The sequence below is a fragment of the Meleagris gallopavo genome, chromosome 2 (genome assembly GCF_000146605.3).
Source record: "Meleagris gallopavo isolate NT-WF06-2002-E0010 breed Aviagen turkey brand Nicholas breeding stock chromosome 2, Turkey_5.1, whole genome shotgun sequence".
In the NCBI taxonomy this organism is placed as follows: Eukaryota; Metazoa; Chordata; class Aves; order Galliformes; family Phasianidae; genus Meleagris; species Meleagris gallopavo.
The window spans coordinates 16,733,778-16,752,491 of NC_015012.2; the positions used below are offsets into that span (position 1 = coordinate 16,733,778).

At 41.2% G+C, this 18,714-nt stretch overlaps 1 protein-coding gene across 1 annotated transcript in view; it reads left to right on the forward strand.

The window, feature by feature from the left end:
- CAPN8 (calpain 8) overlaps positions 1-14,834 on the forward strand; it is a 28,367-nt gene extending 13,533 nt beyond the window's left edge. The window contains exons 8-21 of the mRNA XM_003203833.4: positions 757-831; positions 1,825-1,985; positions 2,686-2,861; positions 4,776-4,787; positions 6,487-6,698; positions 7,487-7,523; positions 8,001-8,066; positions 8,956-9,013; positions 9,611-9,675; positions 10,626-10,694; positions 11,708-11,786; positions 12,684-12,800; positions 13,397-13,455; positions 14,340-14,834. Of these exons, the coding sequence (XP_003203881.2) occupies positions 757-831; positions 1,825-1,985; positions 2,686-2,861; positions 4,776-4,787; positions 6,487-6,698; positions 7,487-7,523; positions 8,001-8,066; positions 8,956-9,013; positions 9,611-9,675; positions 10,626-10,694; positions 11,708-11,786; positions 12,684-12,800; positions 13,397-13,455; positions 14,340-14,363 (1,210 nt within the window). The 3' untranslated portion in view covers positions 14,364-14,834. The remainder of the gene's footprint in view (positions 1-756; positions 832-1,824; positions 1,986-2,685; positions 2,862-4,775; positions 4,788-6,486; positions 6,699-7,486; positions 7,524-8,000; positions 8,067-8,955; positions 9,014-9,610; positions 9,676-10,625; positions 10,695-11,707; positions 11,787-12,683; positions 12,801-13,396; positions 13,456-14,339) is intronic.
- Positions 14,835-18,714: the final 3,880 nt, after the last annotated feature.

Below are 18,714 nucleotides of genomic sequence, written 5' to 3' on the forward strand. Positions count from 1 at the left end.
GACAACATATCACTTATTTTTATTTTCATAACAGTATGTATTTTACTTTCATTTGGGCCTTGATATATCTTTTGTGAGAACTTTTTTGAGATCTCAGGTTCCTTTCTTGACTATTGTACTGGTGCTGATATAGAAAATATGGTTAGATGTTGTAATTATTCCTATCTTTATCAGAGCTGCTTTGCTCAGCCCTAAGATAACGTGTCTGTGTCCCCACACACCATATCCTGGTCTTGCTGCACTTGTTTTACCATGGGACAACCCTACTGAAACAGGTACTGAACTGCACAGCCACATGGGAGCAGATGAAGTCAGAATCTGGCTTGCTGCACAGTGACATTGGAGTGGGAATGAAGTGACACTGCTTTTTGCAGGATTTTGTTCTAATTCTGCCTTTTGGCTTTCTTGTTTTTGATGACCCCAGCAGCAGAGCTTATTTCCCTAGGGAGAATATCAGTCTTCTCTATAGATCTGATAACTGTGAATTTCTTCCCCTGTTTTTGGGCTGCATGCTACTCAATCCAGCCAGCCTGCAATATTTGCATTTTCTGCCATCTCGATTCAAGGTTTATTTGTTGCAGTTTTTGTTGCAGTCTTATTCCAGCCCTGTGTGGCTGAAGGAAGGGGCAGAAGGTTCTAGTGGTTGTAGAAATACATAGAAGTTTGTCAGCTGTGACTTAAGACAGAAGCTCACTGTCTGAGTTCATTGCAGAATGAAATACAACTGAGCAGGTTGCTTTTGTGCTTTGTCTGCAGTGCTCGTGAATGGAATTATATTGATCCCAAACAAAAACAGGCTCTGGATAAGCAAGTAGATGATGGAGAATTTTGGTGAGCATCATTAATAAGCACAATCTTTTGGGTATTGTATGTGCAAATGTGGTTTTTAAGCAGTCCTTTCAGTTGGATGGAGAGAAACTGCTAGCACTGAGTTAACTTGTGTAGGTGGTTAGCCTCTTGTTTATTTCCCTTCCCATTTAAATATTACCTTTTATTAGAGCTTGAATAACTCAGTGCTTACTCAAAATATAAAGACCAGATGGTAATAAAATTAATGATGTGGCAAGAATGGACCTCATATGCTTTATATTTTGAGGCTTGTTTTTTGCCTGAATGCTACACACTAATGAAAAAGTTCAGATTGTCAACAGGGGAAGATTCTGTTTACCCAAATCTGATGAAAAGACTGTAAAACCTGGGTGATCTTGTGGATCAGTACTGAACACATGTCACTCTGTCCTAGAGCAGAAAGAAAAATGCCTGCCATCTTTCAGAACAATCAGCTGTGTGGGGCATAAAGTGGTGAGGGATGAGAACAGACCTCTGCTTGCAGCATGAAGTGATCAAGGTCTGTTATTCACACATGCCTACTAGAAATGGTAAAAATAAACATCAACAAAAGTTTTAAATCAATATACCAAACTGAGATGATTTTTCTGCAGAGTGACTCTTTCCTAAGGATCAATTCCTGCTCCCACTTAATAGCATTTTGCTGCATGTTTTGGTATACACCAATTTTATTGAGTTTACTCAGAAAGCACAATCCATGAGGGATTGATCATGCCTGAGGATGACAGAAAATGGTACCTCTGAGCCCGTAACATGTAACAGTGTTTGAGAACAGTTGTCTTCATGAAATACAGCTCATTCAGGGAATGGGAAATTTTGCTTCCACAAAGCTGGTCAGAACTCAGAGTTCAATTCAATGGAGCTTTGGTCAGCTCTGTAGTACCAACATTTTCTTCCTCACTGGGAGAGGCACCCACATGCAGTTGCTCTGCCTGTTATGGGCTGATGAATTAACCATGATCTTTTGTGTTCTAGGATGGCATTTTCTGATTTTCAAAGGCAATTCACCCGCCTGGAGATCTGCAACCTGACTCCTGACACACTGACAAGCAACCAGGTCAACAAATGGGACCTGACCGTGTTCAATGGACAGTGGATACGGGGTTCAACAGCTGGAGGTTGCCAGAACTACCCAGGTGGAGACCCAGTCAAGTGGCCATTTGGTGAAATAAATAACAAAACCGCAAAAATAACTGCTTGTGAGCTGTGGGTGGCCATAATTGGGAGGGGTTTGGATCTCTCTGTATGGTTTAGAGAGCAAGCCAAAGTTTGGCAGTCTAAGCCAAGACCTAATTTACTTATTTCCTTGTCAGCAATAATCAGCCCACTGAGCAGTTAATTCATGGCCGCATTCTTTTTTAAATTTTTTTCCTTTGTGCGCTTTCCCTACTTACATGGCTTTTGCTACTGACTGGAGTAATTCTCCAAAGGGCTAGGTAAGCCAGGAAAGTATCATAGATCAGTAGTAGAGTTGTCTCACATTCATTTTCAGGTTAAACCTCTGGAGAGGCTGCCTGATTTTTGGTCCTCTTGAATCAAAACCTTAGCCAAGGACATTTCCTGAAGATAAATGACTGGCTGAAATTAATGGTATGAGCTCCTCCCTCTTTGTCCCTACACCCTAGAAAATACCACAGTGTTTTGATTTGCTATGGCTCCAACTGATATACAGCATAGCTGTGAAACACATAAAACCATGTAACATACTAGAAAGGTTTGGATAAACTCCAGCAAATGTCCATCCAAAGAGATTTTCTCTGTAATTGTAGTGACAACCATTCTGGCTTCAATGACAACAAAATCTCCTCCTTCTTGTTTTGCCTTGGGGATTTTTAGCAACATACTGGATCAATCCCCAGTTTAAAATCCGGCTGGATGAACCAGATGATGATCATGAAGGGAGTTTGAATGAGCCATGCTGTACTATATTGGTGGGCTTGATGCAGAAGAACCGCAGGAGACAGAAGAGAATGGGAGAAGGTCTGCTTAGTATTGGTTATTCACTCTATCAGGTACAGTTTGTTCCTCATTGTAGGTTTTATTCACTGTTACCCTGGCAAAAATCTGTCATGTGCTCATCTTGACATTCAACACTACACTTCAGAAAGAACTAGGTTTTGCAAGATGGCTGAAAAGCTTCTCTCATCTCTTCCTAACCAACATAATATGGGAAGATTCAGAAAAAATTAGTTCAGTATTTGTCTTATTTTAACAGGAAAAAGGTGTAAAACTGGAGGCAATCAATTTAGCAGCAGGCTCAATAGGGGTCTTCTCTTTCAAAATCTGAATGGGGGCAGGATCAGGGTGCCTTGTAATTCCAGATAAGTGGTTCTGATTACAGCTTATCATCAGTGCTCAGTAGTCATTTTCTTTATTTTTTCCCCTTTTATTTGATAATTGTTTTGATTCATTGTCTACAGTGTTATTATTGTTGTTATTGTTCTGATTCAGCTTTGGGGGTTTTTTTTGGTCTTTTTTAAAAATTAATTTTCTTATTTTCCCAGTATTGCTTCTGTCTCCATAGATATAACATAGGGAAAAAGTCTGTAGTGCTGTCTCTGACTTTTGTGGTGTAAGGGCAGAAAAGCAAATACAAGAATTTCCAACCAGTATTATACTTCCCAACATCATATTTAGAGAAAAGCAATTCAGTGCCCTCTAAATTTCTCTGGATGAAGATTATTAGCCATTATAGGTGTGAGCAGATAGGAATCACTGGCTTTTGTTAATATATCTTGTGAGGAGTGGTGCAAAACTAGGAAGGATTTTCCCTAGGGCCGAAGTCTTCGCATATATTTTTGATTCTCCTTGTTCTTTTCTGAGTAGCTGTTGATTGTCAAGAACCCCAGCCTACTGGCATCCCAGGATTTGTGCATGAAGGATGTTTGTCTGCTCATATCTCTGAAAACAACCCTGTAGAAGATAGCAGTGCATTTTTGCTTTATATCTATTTCATCCCACCTGCCTACTCTGTGATCTTTTTCAGAGTAGAGTAGGCTTGGTGACTTTTAACAAGATGAGGCTTTTCTTTTTAAAGAAATGGCTGCTAAATCATCTCATGTAGGCACACAGCTATGATCCAAGTTCTCAGGTCATGAACTGCAGTAGATTTATATCACTGCAGTTGATGCTGTGGCCAAGGACATAGCAGTTCTCTGTATTATGTAAGGTAAAAATGCATGTGCCCAGCCCTGCCTGTCTTGCAAAGCTTTATTAAGTTGTGTAGCTCATCACTGAGCTTCTACTGTGTTGGATAAAATAAACAAAAGCCAAAGGACCATCTCAGGCAGTCTGGAAGCATTGTATGGGTGATATTTTAAACAGCTTTTCTGGGCCTTGTGAGCACAGTCTCCTTGGCTTTCACTGGAATCTGTATTCCTGAGAACACTATTTGATCTTGAAAAAGCTACCTTGTACTCAGAGGTGCATGTATTTAGTTAATATAGAAAGGGCCAAACACTAAAATTTGCTACTTATTTTATGTGCCTTACAACAGCCCAGTCATCCTCAAGCTTCTTGCTGGTGACAGCAGCCTTGTATTTTCATCAGCATTCCAATAACAGCAGGTTGGTAGATTTTAGGTCTGCTCATTTTCATTTAGCAAAGTAGGGCCAACCTGCTGACTTTCCTGGCTGAACATTTTAAAGCTTACTGAAATATTTCCAATTGATAGAACATCATTCACAACACCAAATCAGGAGAAAAGCAATTCTATTGTGTAGATTCCTCTGGAGGAAGGTCCCATTTTTCTTTTGGTACTGCTCTAGCACAATCTAGATCTTTATGGTAACTGATACTACAAGGATTGGTAGTAAGTGGGAATGAAAACTAAGTGTCTGAAGAAGGGTTTATCTGACTCTTTTTATCTAATAATAGAAATGCCTACGTAGCAACCCTTTGACATTGGCTCTTTTTTTTGCTTTCAGATTCCACAGGAGGTATGTAATCCTTGCTGAACATTTCTTCCTTCCAGACGGGCAATTCTTGTGCCAGTCTAGCTACCAGGAGGATTTGCTCCTTGCTAACGACAAGCTCTTCTTTATCACTGGATGACAATCTCATGTTCTAAATAACCATTTCCAAGGGACTGGGGCATGAAGCTTTACTAGAGACATTGGAATCCTAATCCTGATCTCATTTATACCTCTTGAAAGTTGACTTCCACTTATTTTGTACAACAGAAGTCAAAATTTGTTTGTTTAGTACATATGGAGGCAGAGTCTCTGCACTCTAAAACTTAGAAAATGTACCTAATATTTTTTAGAAGAAATGCCAGACTCTGTGGATCCATTCCTTTTATAGTTCTGAGCTGAGACTTCTGCTAATGAAAAAAAAACAGCTCAACCTGTTTTCCCAAATCCTCCTAGATGTCAATAACAAGTTAAAGAGAATTTCATTCTTAAAGAAGGAGACCCCAGGGGTGTCTTGTATTAGGAATAGCCTATAGTCATTACTGAGGTCCAGCACTCTGCACTGCCAATTTTTCCTAGGCTTTCCAGCCCTTTTCTTCTCCCTCAGTTAATGAATGTGTGGTCGTGTAGCAATTAACTGTGTTCTTTTAACAGCCTTGCAGATGCAAAAGGAAAATGAGCTTTATATGTTGAAAAAGATATGGGATCTGACTTCTTAATCTTTGCAGTCTAATCCTAGCTTAAGATACATGGCAAGAAAGGACAGGGTGGTTGACTAACAAATCCAATCTTATCTTTTGAACAAAGCAGGGAAAAAAAGCATTTTATTCTACAGTTTATGACAAAAATACTGAATTATTTTAAGGTTTTTGATAACATAATTTTATGTTCTGATCTTAGACAGAAGTCTTATCTGCATCCAATGTTCCACACCTTGTGTCAACTATTTAGCAGTTATTGTGGATCACTGAATCATAATTTTTGAAAGATATCTCTATAAAGCAAAAGTCACAAAAAGGAGATTTAAAGAAGAGATGTTATTCATACATCGCTGTTTATGTTATATCAGTATTTTGTTTTACAAGCTATACTACATTTCACATTTAATAACATATTGGTATTACAGAAAAATTAAGTACAATTTTTGCCATATTCCAAAGGAACACCTTTAGTATTACTAACAGAAATTGCTTTAATCATCTAATTTGGCTCTGTAAGTCTTACCCTTCTGTTCTTACCTTCTACTACTTTGTTCTGTTTGCTATTCTCTTCTGTGTGTCTAAAGAAATCAGAAACTGTAACTCCTGTGCAATTAGGAGGTCTATCTCACACCATCAATTGCTGAAAGGCATTCTGAAATTCTGAAATTTAAATTTGTTCATGAGTAGAGTATGAGAGCAAAAAATATTCATTACATGGACAACTTGAGTAGGTAATAGTTTGACCAGAGTACACATTATGTTCTTTTTAGTTATTCTATACCACACATTGTAAAGAGGCATGTGAAAAAATAATATTTATAGAGAAGGGTACTTTCTCCTAATTACCTGCCTGACTGTTTCACATGACATAACCCTGGTGGTTACCTCTTATGCCATCACTCACAGATTTATTATTTTGTGCTAAGAAAAACTTGAGATGGATTTTAATCACTGAAATTTAAATAGGATGGCTGGCTTGCCAATGAATTGTCAAAAGGTTTCTAACAAAAACATGTTTCCGACAGCTGGAAAACAACAAAGACATCCATCTGAACCGTGCTTTCTTCACAAGGAACCAACCAATAGCCCGGTCTGAGACTTACATCAACCTGCGTGAAGTCTCCAGCCGCATTAAATTGCCCAAAGGAGAGTACCTCATTGTGCCATCCACATTTGAGCCTTACAAAAATGGAGAGTTCTGCCTTCGAGTTTTTTCTGAGAAAAAGGTTAAAACTCAGTGAGTATCTTCTATCTAAAGAATATCTAAAGAAGAAAGATACTTCTTTCTCTTCTGCTGAAGAGACCCATAAAGGTAAAGGTCTATGCTTTATCTACCGGCAATTTATCAGCAAAATAGGCTGATTTCTAGGACCTGTTTTCTTCCACAGTGAAGATTCTACCATATGTGGCACACGCATTCATGTTACAAAGATCTGGCTCTTCAAGTGGCCTCTGGCAAGTACTGAAGTGGTAACTAGATCCCTCAAGTCCACGAGATGTAGCAGAAGTTCCCATAATTAAAGGATGCAAAGAAAGGTTCTGATGCACTGGAACAGGTTGCCCAAGGAGTTTGTGGATGCCCCATCCCTGGATGCATTCAAAGCCAGGCTGGATATGGCTCTGGGCAGTCTGGTCTGGTCATTGACGACCCTGCCCGTGGCGGGGGGGGTTGAAACTAGATGAGCTTTGAAGTCCTTTCCATCCCAGGCCATTCTATGATTCTATGAAAGTAAAATGATAGTTTTAAAAACAATTGTATCAACAGCAGCCACTGAATGAAATCTGAAATCACTGAATCTGGATAAAGACAACAACAAGAAGGTTGGATTTCCCAAAGCAAAAATTGGCAAAGTTGGACAGACAGAAGAGGGATGGGAAACATCGGAAACAGGGAAATGGAGACTTGTTCTGTGCATTTAGTAACACTTTATATTGGAAAAGCCTGTTTTCCTGATGATTTGAAATGCAAGAAGTAGAGTCATAATTTCTGGTTATTTCATTTATTTGTTTGTTTGTTTTTCTTAGGATGATTGGTGATATGGTGGCTGCAAAACCATATGAGGTAAACACCTTAACTGGACAGACTTTTTTTGTAATAGACTTTTCTTTAGCATAGTGGGGAAAAACAGATGTGGGATTTTTATTTCTCTACTGGGCTGAGATCATGGTAGGTAAACATCTACTATGTACTTTGTGCTCAGGAAAAATGGAGTTTGGTTACAGAGATTCTTCACTTGCCTCTATGGTTTAGTTTTACATGCATTTTCATGTACCTGGGCTCATGTGGCACAAAAACTGCACACACCCAGACTTGGTCGAAACACATGAAACCAGCCTTCCATCCAGTATAGGTAGAAGATGGGGAGGGCACTGAGTGATCTAAGGATTTAAGAAATGCTTCTGTCTTGATATTTATGTAGAACAAGCTCTCTTGTTCCCTTTCTCTAACCCATCCATCGTTAAGCTCCTTTATGATATCCATGTCTCCCTTTTAAGAACCATATTGTAAACCACAATCTTGGTCATCTCTTTCCTCTAGCCTCATGTTGATAACAAAGATATAGATGATGAGTTCAAGACTCTATTTCAAAAGCTCTCTGGAGAGGTAAGTGGATTAAAATGAAAGGAAAAAAATGGGACCTCTAGCTGTTATGATTATGCAAATATTTGGCCTGCCAATTCCTCTTTCTGTCTGGTCTTCAAAAAACAGGCAGTTCTCCCCTTTTATTAACTCACTGCTTCAATTCAATTTATTTTACAATAGAACAGTTCTACTACATTTTTCCTCTTATTGGTGCAAAATGTGATTTGTTCACTCAGCAGTACTAGCTATGGAATGACTTTGAAAATATGGGTGATGGGAGTAAGGACTATGAAAATATTATTCCATGGTGAAATAAATTGCCTGTGGAGTTAGCATATAATTCCAACAATTGGCTATTTGTTCAATTGCTTCCTTTTTGTTTAAAAGCCCCAGGAATCAGAAAGCTGATGGCTGAACTTTCTCTCTGTTATTGTATTTTTGTATCTACAAAACCTGCTGTGCCAGCCTGTGGCTGCCTCTTCAGATGTGCTCTTAATGAACAGGTGGCCAGTGGCAGTTGATGGGGAAAACAACTTCTTAGTTAGAAAAGCATTTGTGAGTTCTGAGATGGGAATTTTAGTATTGTTTGGCTGCAGTATCCATAAGCTTAAAAAATCTCAAATGCTCTCCTGAATCTTTTTAGCTGAAAAAGGAACAAGAGCAATGATCCCACACAGTCAAATCTGATAAAAAGTTAACTTTTACTGGGCCACATCCCTATGGCACCTAACAAACCACTTGTTTCCCACCTGAAATGCTAGGAAATATTCATGGTTTCTGAGGATCTCCTTCATGTGATGTCAGCAGGTAAATGTAGTGTTAGAAAAAAAATCAAAGATTTTGCCTAGAGTAGGGTGACAGTGCTTCAAATGCTTTTTATCTTAAAATTTTAAACATGTTTTCTGTCCAGGACTGTGAAGTGACTGCGACTGAACTTCAAACTATTCTAAATAGGGTTTTGGCAAAGAGTAAGTACCATTATTTGATTCTCACTGAATGCAGCTCAGAAATGATGAGGCATAAAGTTGCCCTTTGGTCCAGACTAACATCTGCACATCAATCTCTCAGCACACAAGTAGGATCTGTGCTGACAAAACCCAGCTTTGTCAGCTAAGGGTGATGGAAAAAATGAAGTTTTGTCCCAGCTGAATTTCTCCTGGCTTTTTCAACCTCTACTATGAAGTAGTCCACTTCCAAGAGCTGCTTGCTACTGTCCTGCAGAGGCACCATGTTCTTTCTGCCCTCTCAGAAGGACCACTGGTGGTCAGCCTGGTTGCAGGAGCACTCCATCTGCTTTCACTGTAGGAAAATATTTTTATTTTGCTGTATACCTTCTGTAGACAGAAAGAGGCTCACCACTCCCAAAATCCAGAGCATTCCCTTTTAACACTCCTGCCTTAAAAAAGCCATGTTAATCAGCTGGAAGGAAATGGTGGAAGAAATGGCAGAGCATTTGCTTTGCTGGCAAGATTTTAAGGCAAATAGCAACTCCAGCATGGTCTGCAGAAAAGAATTTTTGTCTAAGAAGTATTTCTGACTTTGACTTTTTCTTCTCTTTTGTCCAGGAAAAGATATAAGAAGTGATGGATTCAATATTAACACTTGCAGGGAGATGATCAGCCTTTTAGACGTATCCTTTGGATGTCATCACCTTTAAAGTTTCTGGAACTCCTTTGCAAAACTTCTTGATGAGATAAGGCTAAGGTTACGTTTCTGTTGTCCTGGCACATAAAGTTCAGCCAAGCTCCTCTATCAGCTTAGAATGGCAGAAACCTGAATCATTTCATTGTCAGCTGATCTCTCACCTGTTCTTTATCTCTCCTTGCTTAAACCTTCCCCTAAAAATAGCAGGGAAGAGAAGCAGGAACGTTCTGCCTGGACACACCACCAGCGCAGTCTCAAGTGCATGCACAGCATGCTTGGCACGAGGCAGATTTTAAGCACAGCTCAGCTTCCATCTCTAAATCAGGTACCGCTCATAGAACACCGAGCTCAAAGCAGCAGAGACAGACTGGAGGGCCTTCCCAATTCTGTATAACTTGTAGGACATGTGGGAGCTGATGAGCTTTGCATAGCGAAGGGAAAGTAGTCAGCTCTTCTGGCTAGCATTACCTTGATGCAAGGGGGAAGTAGTAGGGCCAAGAGCCATGTTGACAGGGTTGCACTGTCAACACTGTCAACACTGAGTGTTGGTCTCATGACATAGTCATGCTGAGGTCACAGCATGTGTTCACTTACACTTCCTTCCTCTGGTTTCTAACACTTGTCCACCACAAGGCCAGTCATTTTTTTCCCAAAAGAATTCGACCTGCTCTTAACTGCACAAAATAGTGTATTCAGCAATCCCATATACCATTCCTCAAGTCTGCAGATATCCTGGAAATTCTTGGCATACATTTAGCTAAGCAAAAATAAAGCTGTGGGCATGTCTGTGTGAGATGGAGATGTATTATGAATGAAAACTTATGTTGCATTAAGACTGTACTGTGTTGGATGAACTATTTTTAATCACTGGTTGCTCTCCAGTTTTGGTAAGGATAGAGGAATTCTGATTTTTGAATCACTACTTAACATTCCAAGACTAATGGGACTGGCTCCTTGGGGCTTATAGAATTCAAGACACTTTGGATGAAGATTCAGATGTATTTGGTAATGTAATATTTCTGAGTGTCTCTCCTTCTCTCACAGCTCTAAAGTAAAGATCCAGAAATATGGGAGGGGTCAAGATACTCATGGAAGATTTCCTTCTTGTATAGTTGGAGTTTGTTCCAGGGCCAAAGAAGCATCTCTGATTTACAAGGGCACAAGCAGATCCTTTTTCATCTTAGCCCCACCATTCCCATAATTTGCAAAACCTGGAAAACCAGATTAACTCCTTTTTGTTGTTGGCAAAGGCAGCTCTCTCTGCTGCCTGTTGTATTAAAGCTCATATGAGCTCATTTCTTCACTGCTGAGGTATGCTACTTTGCCAGCTGAGCAACAGTATGCAGAAAAAACATATTTTTAGGGCCTATCAAAAACCTATCTTTGTATTATTAAGTTCTATACACATGCTGAATTATTTTTTTTCTGACAGAAGATATAATATCCCAAGAAGTTCACCCAGAATCAAGCAGACTAAAGTAAGGTCAAATCTGTACCTGCTTTGTTAGATAACATCCCTTTCATGGAAGTCTGCTGCTACCTGATTGATGCTGGTCAGCTCAGAGCATCTGTCCCAGAGGTCCATGAGGAGAGCTCTCCTCCATGCCGGGGCTGCCGTTGGCAGAGCAGCCCTGAGAGCCGATTCCAGTCTGTGCTGTAGGTCTGGGTGATTTCAAATTCTGGATAATAAACCTGCTGGCAGTAGGAAGCATCTGTCATCTTGTCTGAAATATTAAGAAAAATGGACTTTATCTGTTGCAGTATTTACCAAGTGATTTTCCTCAGTGGCCTGTCTGCCGCCACGTAACATGGAAGCAGGCAAGCTGCCAGCCCATGGGAATGTGTCTCCCAGTCTGCCCTGCTTGCCAGTAGCTACTTGAAAGACTTCCCTTGTTCATTAATATTTCAAAGAGCTTTGGCTGCTAGGGGCAGTGTATCCCAGCCATCAGAAGCCTGAGGTTGTAGGTTGTGTGCACGTAACTTAAGAGTTCCCACATTCCCCCTTTCCTCTGCTGCAGGCAATCTATAGGAAGGTGGACAGAGACTACTCAGGTACCATTGACTCCCATGAGATGCGAAATGCTCTCAGCGAGGCAGGTAAGCCTTGGGGTTGCCACTGGACCGGTGCAGTTCTCCACTAAAAAGCACCAGGAGTGCAGTAGGGACTTTTCATGGCTTTGGTTCCTCCCATCTCCTAAATCAGAGCATTGCAAGTGCTGTTCTTCTGTCCTGGTAGTCCTTTATGCTGTTATATACATCAAAACTCATCTGTTCTGCATTCAGAAACACTGGCATTATTGTCCATGCTGTGGCTATTGCTTATCCATCTGATTATTACTTGCTATATTTCTGTCCTCATTATTTCCTAATCTAATTGTTCCCCTTCAGAGTTCTGTCCAAACCTTCATTTTCCTAGATTTCCTTCTACCACTGATCTCTACAGTGGAGAAGGTGCAAAACTGATCCAGACAGTCCCCAACCAGATCCTGTCTGCGGTGTGCTATTCACTTTTGGAACAGTGCTTGCCAGCTCAGGCCTATCTACGGGAGCACTGTTTTTCTCTTCTTCTTGGTGGAGTCTATGTGAATGATCCAGAGGCAGAAATAGCACTGATACGGATCTGAATACAGGCCAGCATGTTACGTGAGAAATTGGCTCTACTGCAATTGCTGTTTTTCAGCTGCAGTGCCAAGACTCGCTAATTAGGGATTTATCTGGGGAATATAGGATTGCTTATGTTGTGAAACTATGAGAAATATGCAGTCTGACAAAATGCTATGGGAGAACATCATGCCCCTCTTCACCCAGAGCAATGTATTTTGGAAGAGACCCACAGCAGAGGTCGGTGATGGAATCCAGTAGACCTTTTGGGAGGAAGCATCTTCCATCCTTCATCTGGCTCTGCTCACAGATGCAGCAGTCCATGGATAAGTCACGTGAAAGACAGCTTAGTAACAGCTGTGTCAATGATTTGTGTACTTCCTATGCCTTCAGGTTTTGTGCTCAACAACCAGGTGCAGCAGAGCATTGCCATCCGCTATGCCTGCAGCAAGATGACCATTGATTTTGACGGTTTTGTGGCCTGCATGATCCGCTTAGAGACCTTGTTCAGTAAGTGCCTCTGTTTATGAGTCAAGGGGAATTCCTGAAAATGTTGGGGTGCCACTAAATATTTGGTGTCTAATTTTAACTGTGAATGTAGCAGATTGCTTGGAAATGGGAGAGTGTCACAAAAAATGTGTCTCTTTGAGAAATCAGAAGAGGAGTAGCAAATGCCTTCTGTCTGAATGACCGTAGAGCGTGAGGGTACTCCTCTTCTTTACAGCTATCTGCACTCTATGTTCAGTGCTCTGGCCACCAACTTGTACCATCTAAATTGTGCCATTTATCCCTTTGGGTACTTACTCAGGCCTGATTTACAGCTTTGTTGCCATATCAGATCAGATACTATTGCATTGGATGCTGTAGCTCTCCTGCTGCCAACTCTCAGTTTGCTACTATAGATGTAACTATTCTGCCCCACGAAGCAACCTACAAATCTCTTGTAAGAGGAAAGAAGAACAGCTGCAGTATGCTCCCACAGAACCAGTCTAGATTTCCATTAGATCATGGCAAAAGGCCAGTCCTCTACATTTTGTCTGACTTGCCAAACTCCCTGGTTTACGTCTGATTTTTTTTTTTTTTTTTAACTCTTTTCTACTTTGCAGAAGTGTTTCATCTCCTAGATAAAGAGAAGAGTGGAGTTGTTCAGCTTTCCTTAGCAGAGGTGAGGCTGGTCAGATTAACATACTATGTGGCTAAGCTACAGTAATGGACTGCATAATTATTTTCTCTAGAATCGCTCCTACAAATAGTAAATGCAACAGTGATTCAAAGGAAAACTTTGTTTTTGTGGCAAAGATAGTCAGCTCAGAAGGCATGTCCAAATTAGTAAAATGAATATTTATCCAATATGAGTAAAAAGTAAAGATATATTCAAAATACTAAGGTTACTTGAGAAGATGCTTACACAGTGAGTTTCACTGCCTACTTTTGGAGGGCAGTGGTCATTTCATTAGAAAACACACAGCAGGAAAATGTTGTTTTCTGGCAGAGAATGAACTGAACAACATGCCAGAATTAGAAGAGACCTTTCTAGATGCCAGGTCTCTTTTTTCCCTATTGTTTTTAATGCAAATTTCTCCTGTAGAAACTAATAGAAGCAATCAGCTTGAGCCTTCCCCTTGCAGGATACAAATATATCTCAGGAAACAGAGCTGGAAGGAGCCCCAAGAGGTCCATCCAATTAGTCCTTACTGCTGAAGACTGGCTCAAAGGGAGGAAGATGCTATGAGTCCCTGTGACCTTCAGTCACAGATAGTTAAATCTAGCTGAAAGTATACATTGCTAAATCTACTGTTTTTCAAAGACCATGCAGTTTACCCTGGAGAATAGGTCATGCCTCAAAAGAGGCCCTGCTTGCAATGTCTGAAGTCAATCCAGGCAACGAATTTCCCCAAAGTTTGACAGCAGATGGATGCTTTACATGGAGCAGATTACAACACAGTTGTGGCCTTTCCAAGCCTGCTCTTCTGGAGCTGTTGTGCAGTGCCTGGTGGCACACCGTGAGCCTCACAGATTGTCTGACTTCTTGTTCTGCCTCTCCCACAGTGGCTGTGCTGCACACTGGTTTGAGCTGAGATCAATGAATTCAGCAGAGAGCTCCGAATGTGGAATCAATCCTTCAGCATCTCCCTGCTACAGAAAGCAGAGAGAGAAACTTGTTTTTATTACTGGCAAGTTATTTTAGCCCATGATAAGTGATTTCCTGTCAGTTAGAAGGTAAATATACTCTTGAAGAAGACCCCAAAGAAATAAAACAAACAAGGCTAAACTTACATTCCATTACTTCTTCCCAAAGAGTATTTTTATGTATCATGCTGAACTGTCACAAATTCTGACTTAGCAGCGATGGGTTGGGGAAGGTCTGACTTGTTACTTCAGGTGAAGTTGTCTCCCGTCAATTCTTGTCCATAGGCATATTTTGATGCCTAAAGGTGGGGTCTGCAGTTATTGGAGATGAGTGATGGGAGCACAGAAGCTCATAAAGACAAGCACTAGGGGAGGAATATAACGCGTATGTAAGGGGTTGTGGAGCTTGGGTGTATGAGGGATGCACTGATGTGGCACATGATTCACAGAAGAAGCATACAGTTACTGAATAACAGTTCATAAAGTCTTCTAACATCCTTTAAAAAAATACTTCTGCATTTAATTTTGGGATATTACAAAGAGCAAGTAATAACACAGCAATGCAGGCAAGTTAACCTTGCAGACATATAGCACACAGAAAATATTTCTGTAAATTCCAGTAATGATCTAACAGAACAGACATCTGTTTGACACTTCCAGGAAGCTGCAGGCACGCAAGCCTGTGTCCCTAGGGCAGACATGGGACCGAGGCTCTGCCTCCATCTCTCCCCAGAGCTGTGTTTGAGAGAGGACTCTCTTCACACTGACTTGTTCCTTTTTCTTCAAGCAGGAATACATGCCTCATCACAGCCCCCAAGCCTCACTTTGACATCTACTAGCATCTCTTGTTGGTACTGGCTGCAACCACGTGTCCTTTTGCAGTATTTCACTCTACCTTCCTAATAAATGGTATTCACTAAAGAGAAATAAGTACCTTCCAGTTCAGAACACAGAGTAAAATCAGCCAGTAGAGAACTGTAAGTTTTCCCCTGCTGTCATTGTCCATATATCACTGATAATGACATACACATAGCTGCCTTGGGTCACCACCACTTTCTTGCGGTAGACATTTGCCTCCCGACCTACAATGAGTATCTAGGTACCTCCAGCTGCCTGAAAGGCTGAGCTACCAGGGCAAGCTGGGTCTCAAAAACCTTGGGAATTTTCTAGTGAGTGCTCTGCCTGTTTGATAAGATGAACATGTCTTTCCCTGCCCTATATCTTGAGTATGCAACACGTCTCCTTACTCACCATGCAGCAGAGTGAGCTAACAGCTTGCAGCTTTGGATTTGCTTTCTGCTCACATGCACTATTCATGAGCTCATTCCAATTACGATCGCAGAGAGGCCTTTCTCAACAGAATTGGGAAAACTCATACATACACAGAAATCCACCGCATGCTCCCGGTTCTTCTCCCCTTACATCAAACAAGGTGCCCGCACCACAATAATTCTCACAGTTATCTCAGTGACTCTCACCTTGTGCTGCATGGGCATAGTGTTGCATTCCATCTTCCTTTATCTTTGGGAAGCAGGCAGCTCCAGAGGAGCCACCTCCTCTTTCATTTGTTCTTTGAGGACAGGACTTGAATCCTGGACACCAACTGCTAAAAAATAAGCCTTTTTTTGGATTGAACACACGTCTGTTTTTCACTCAGTGCATTTGCAGAAAGATGATTAAAGTCCCATTATTTCCCTCACGCTGTAAGATGAACAAATGTCTGTGTTCATCAGCTCTGCTAGTTTGTCTTGATGGAGCTGTAATGCTGAAATGCTCACAGCAGCTCTGGTGACTGCAGTGGGCTTTGGTGGGCTGAGTCAGGGCTGGGGTATCCAGACTCCCTGTACTCTTGTACCTTGCTTCTTGGCCATTCTTCCTTATCAGAGCTGTGAAGCATCACTGGCTCCTGCTAGATTTGAGTGGGTCTATCATGGGGAATTATAATGCAGGCAAGTCACAAAGGCTCATGAATTTGTGATGAATTCCCTGTCACTATGAAAACCTTGCTAAATGGCATGATCAGCACTTTACAAATGAAGTAGGGGAAAGGAGATTCCCACAGACACTCTGCAATGGCTCCTCAAAGCTTTCCTGTCTGTCTTTACTTTGCTGTAGAAATGTTTTCAGCTGCACTGCAGCCTAGTGAGTTGAAAACTAGAGTTCTCTGTATTGTTCCTTAAAATGTGATTCACATTCGACTGATTTTAATTGTCTTGTGCTTGTTTACAGAAGAACTTCCCATGAACATAACTCCTACTACATTAGATTCTGACACCAGCTTTGCACCAGCATAAATATCTGCATGAGGTGCAAAGCAATCACTGTGATTTGGGATTCTGCCTTTGAGCTAGAAGTATAAAAAGAATCAACCTCATCTATGCAGCTTTCTGCCACCTGCTCATCCTCTCAGAATGGGAGATTTGCAGAAGGATCTCTACTTTGGCATCACTGCAGGCTAATGATCAGATTCATGGCTCGTGAGTAGGCACAGAAGGTGTGCTCCTCTTCAAGCTCCTTTTCATTCCTTCACTTCAGACAATCCCACTGAACCTGACTCAATGCTGTGTGTTGGTTCTTCATTTCCATACAGCTCAGACAAGCTGGCAGGCCTGGAAGTGCTGAGATACTGTGAGCATGTTTTTCCTTTCCATCTTATTGAGGATGCATCCAAAATCCCAGCCTGCTGTTGTTGTTATCCCAGCTTAAGCTTATGGGCTGAAAATTCAAATGAAGTTCATAAAAGCAAGTGAGATTGTGGGTGCGAAAGGAACCCGCGTACCAAAGCTTTTGAAGTTTCTCCACCACTAATGATGTCCCCAGTGATAGTTAATCTTAAAGTAGTGCCCTGCTGCTGCCTGACAAGCTTGTTGCCATGGTGTCTGTCTCTCTCTGTATAACTGGCACGTACAGCATAAAATCCTCTCTTCCTTTAATAGAGCAAATTATTCCAGTTGTTAGTGTTGGCCATTCATTAACTCCTTCCTCTGTCTTTGAAAGTCTTGTTGAAGCTCTCACCTGAAATACAGGCTCCCGTCGACACAAACCACTTGTGGGGATGGGCAGTAGGGCTGGCCGGTGTGTTTCCTGTGAGGGACGGGCATACCAGAGTAAGATTATTGCATAGAAAATAATCTGTAGGAACAGTCCTGGGAGGTGGACGAAAGAAGCACCTGAGCAAGTGGTGGGAAAACATCCAGGGAGAAGCAGAATGAGTCAGCTTTCAGCAGTATAGGAGCAGAGTGATGCCAGGAACTGCAGGAAAGTGTTTCTTCCTTGGCTCTTGCTTTCAGGAAAGAAGACACGTGCATTTTCTTCTTCAGACACTGGGCTGACTCAGAAAATCAAGTGCTCTTCTCTTATTTGGAAAACTCTGCAGACATTACTTGTTTTAATCTATTCACTCAGCTCTAAATGTGTGAAAACTCCATCGCGAGCTCAAGGGATGATTCATGTATTTCTTCTAACTCAGCTCCTATTCATACAAAGGAAAAAAAAAAAAGCAATGATGCTTTCTTGAAGTCCAAACTAGCTGTTCTACTTCTCAGCATGATCCCTCAAGCAACCTTGGTTGCCTAGACTAGTTTAAATGGTCTGGATCTTCCTGTAAAGGCAACAGTGAGGAACTTCTTATTTCATCTTACAGCATTTCAGTTGTCTTTACTTTCCCACACCACTTTTTATATCCTCTCTCTTATTCTCCTAACTACACAGACAGTCACATTTGTATCTCCATTGTATGCCTCAGTTTGGCTGATGTGGTAAAATGTTCTAGCATTCCTCTCTTTTCTTTAAAACAATGATGAGGAGGAAGGAGCTCCAGACAACCTGGCCTATCAGTTGGGTTGTGGAGTGGGACATGGTAATCTTTTCTAGAGTTTTGCCAAAATTTACCAGTGCTGCCTAATTCATACCTAATTCACCTAAATTCATACCTGTTTTTTCTGTTTCTTTACTCAGCCCTGTAGCTCCATGGGGACAGCACTAAACTTCCCCTAGGGATGGCCCTGCCTTGGCAGTGGCACAGACTATGCAGAGAAAATAAGCAGCTTCGGCCCCACTGAGGGCCTCCACTTAGGCACAAAAGCAAAGCAGCTGATCTATCACCAGGAACCCATTCTCCTGTTACCTGTAACCCCTCTCAGAGATGTCAGGCTACTTCTTGGCCAGCTGGAAGAAAAAGAAAATAGAATGTGGCATTGTGATATTGTTTTAGCTATAAAATCATCATTGCCTTCTTTATTAATAAAGGGAATCCTTTTGGTGTAGCCTAGCTACAGATATCACAGGATTTAGG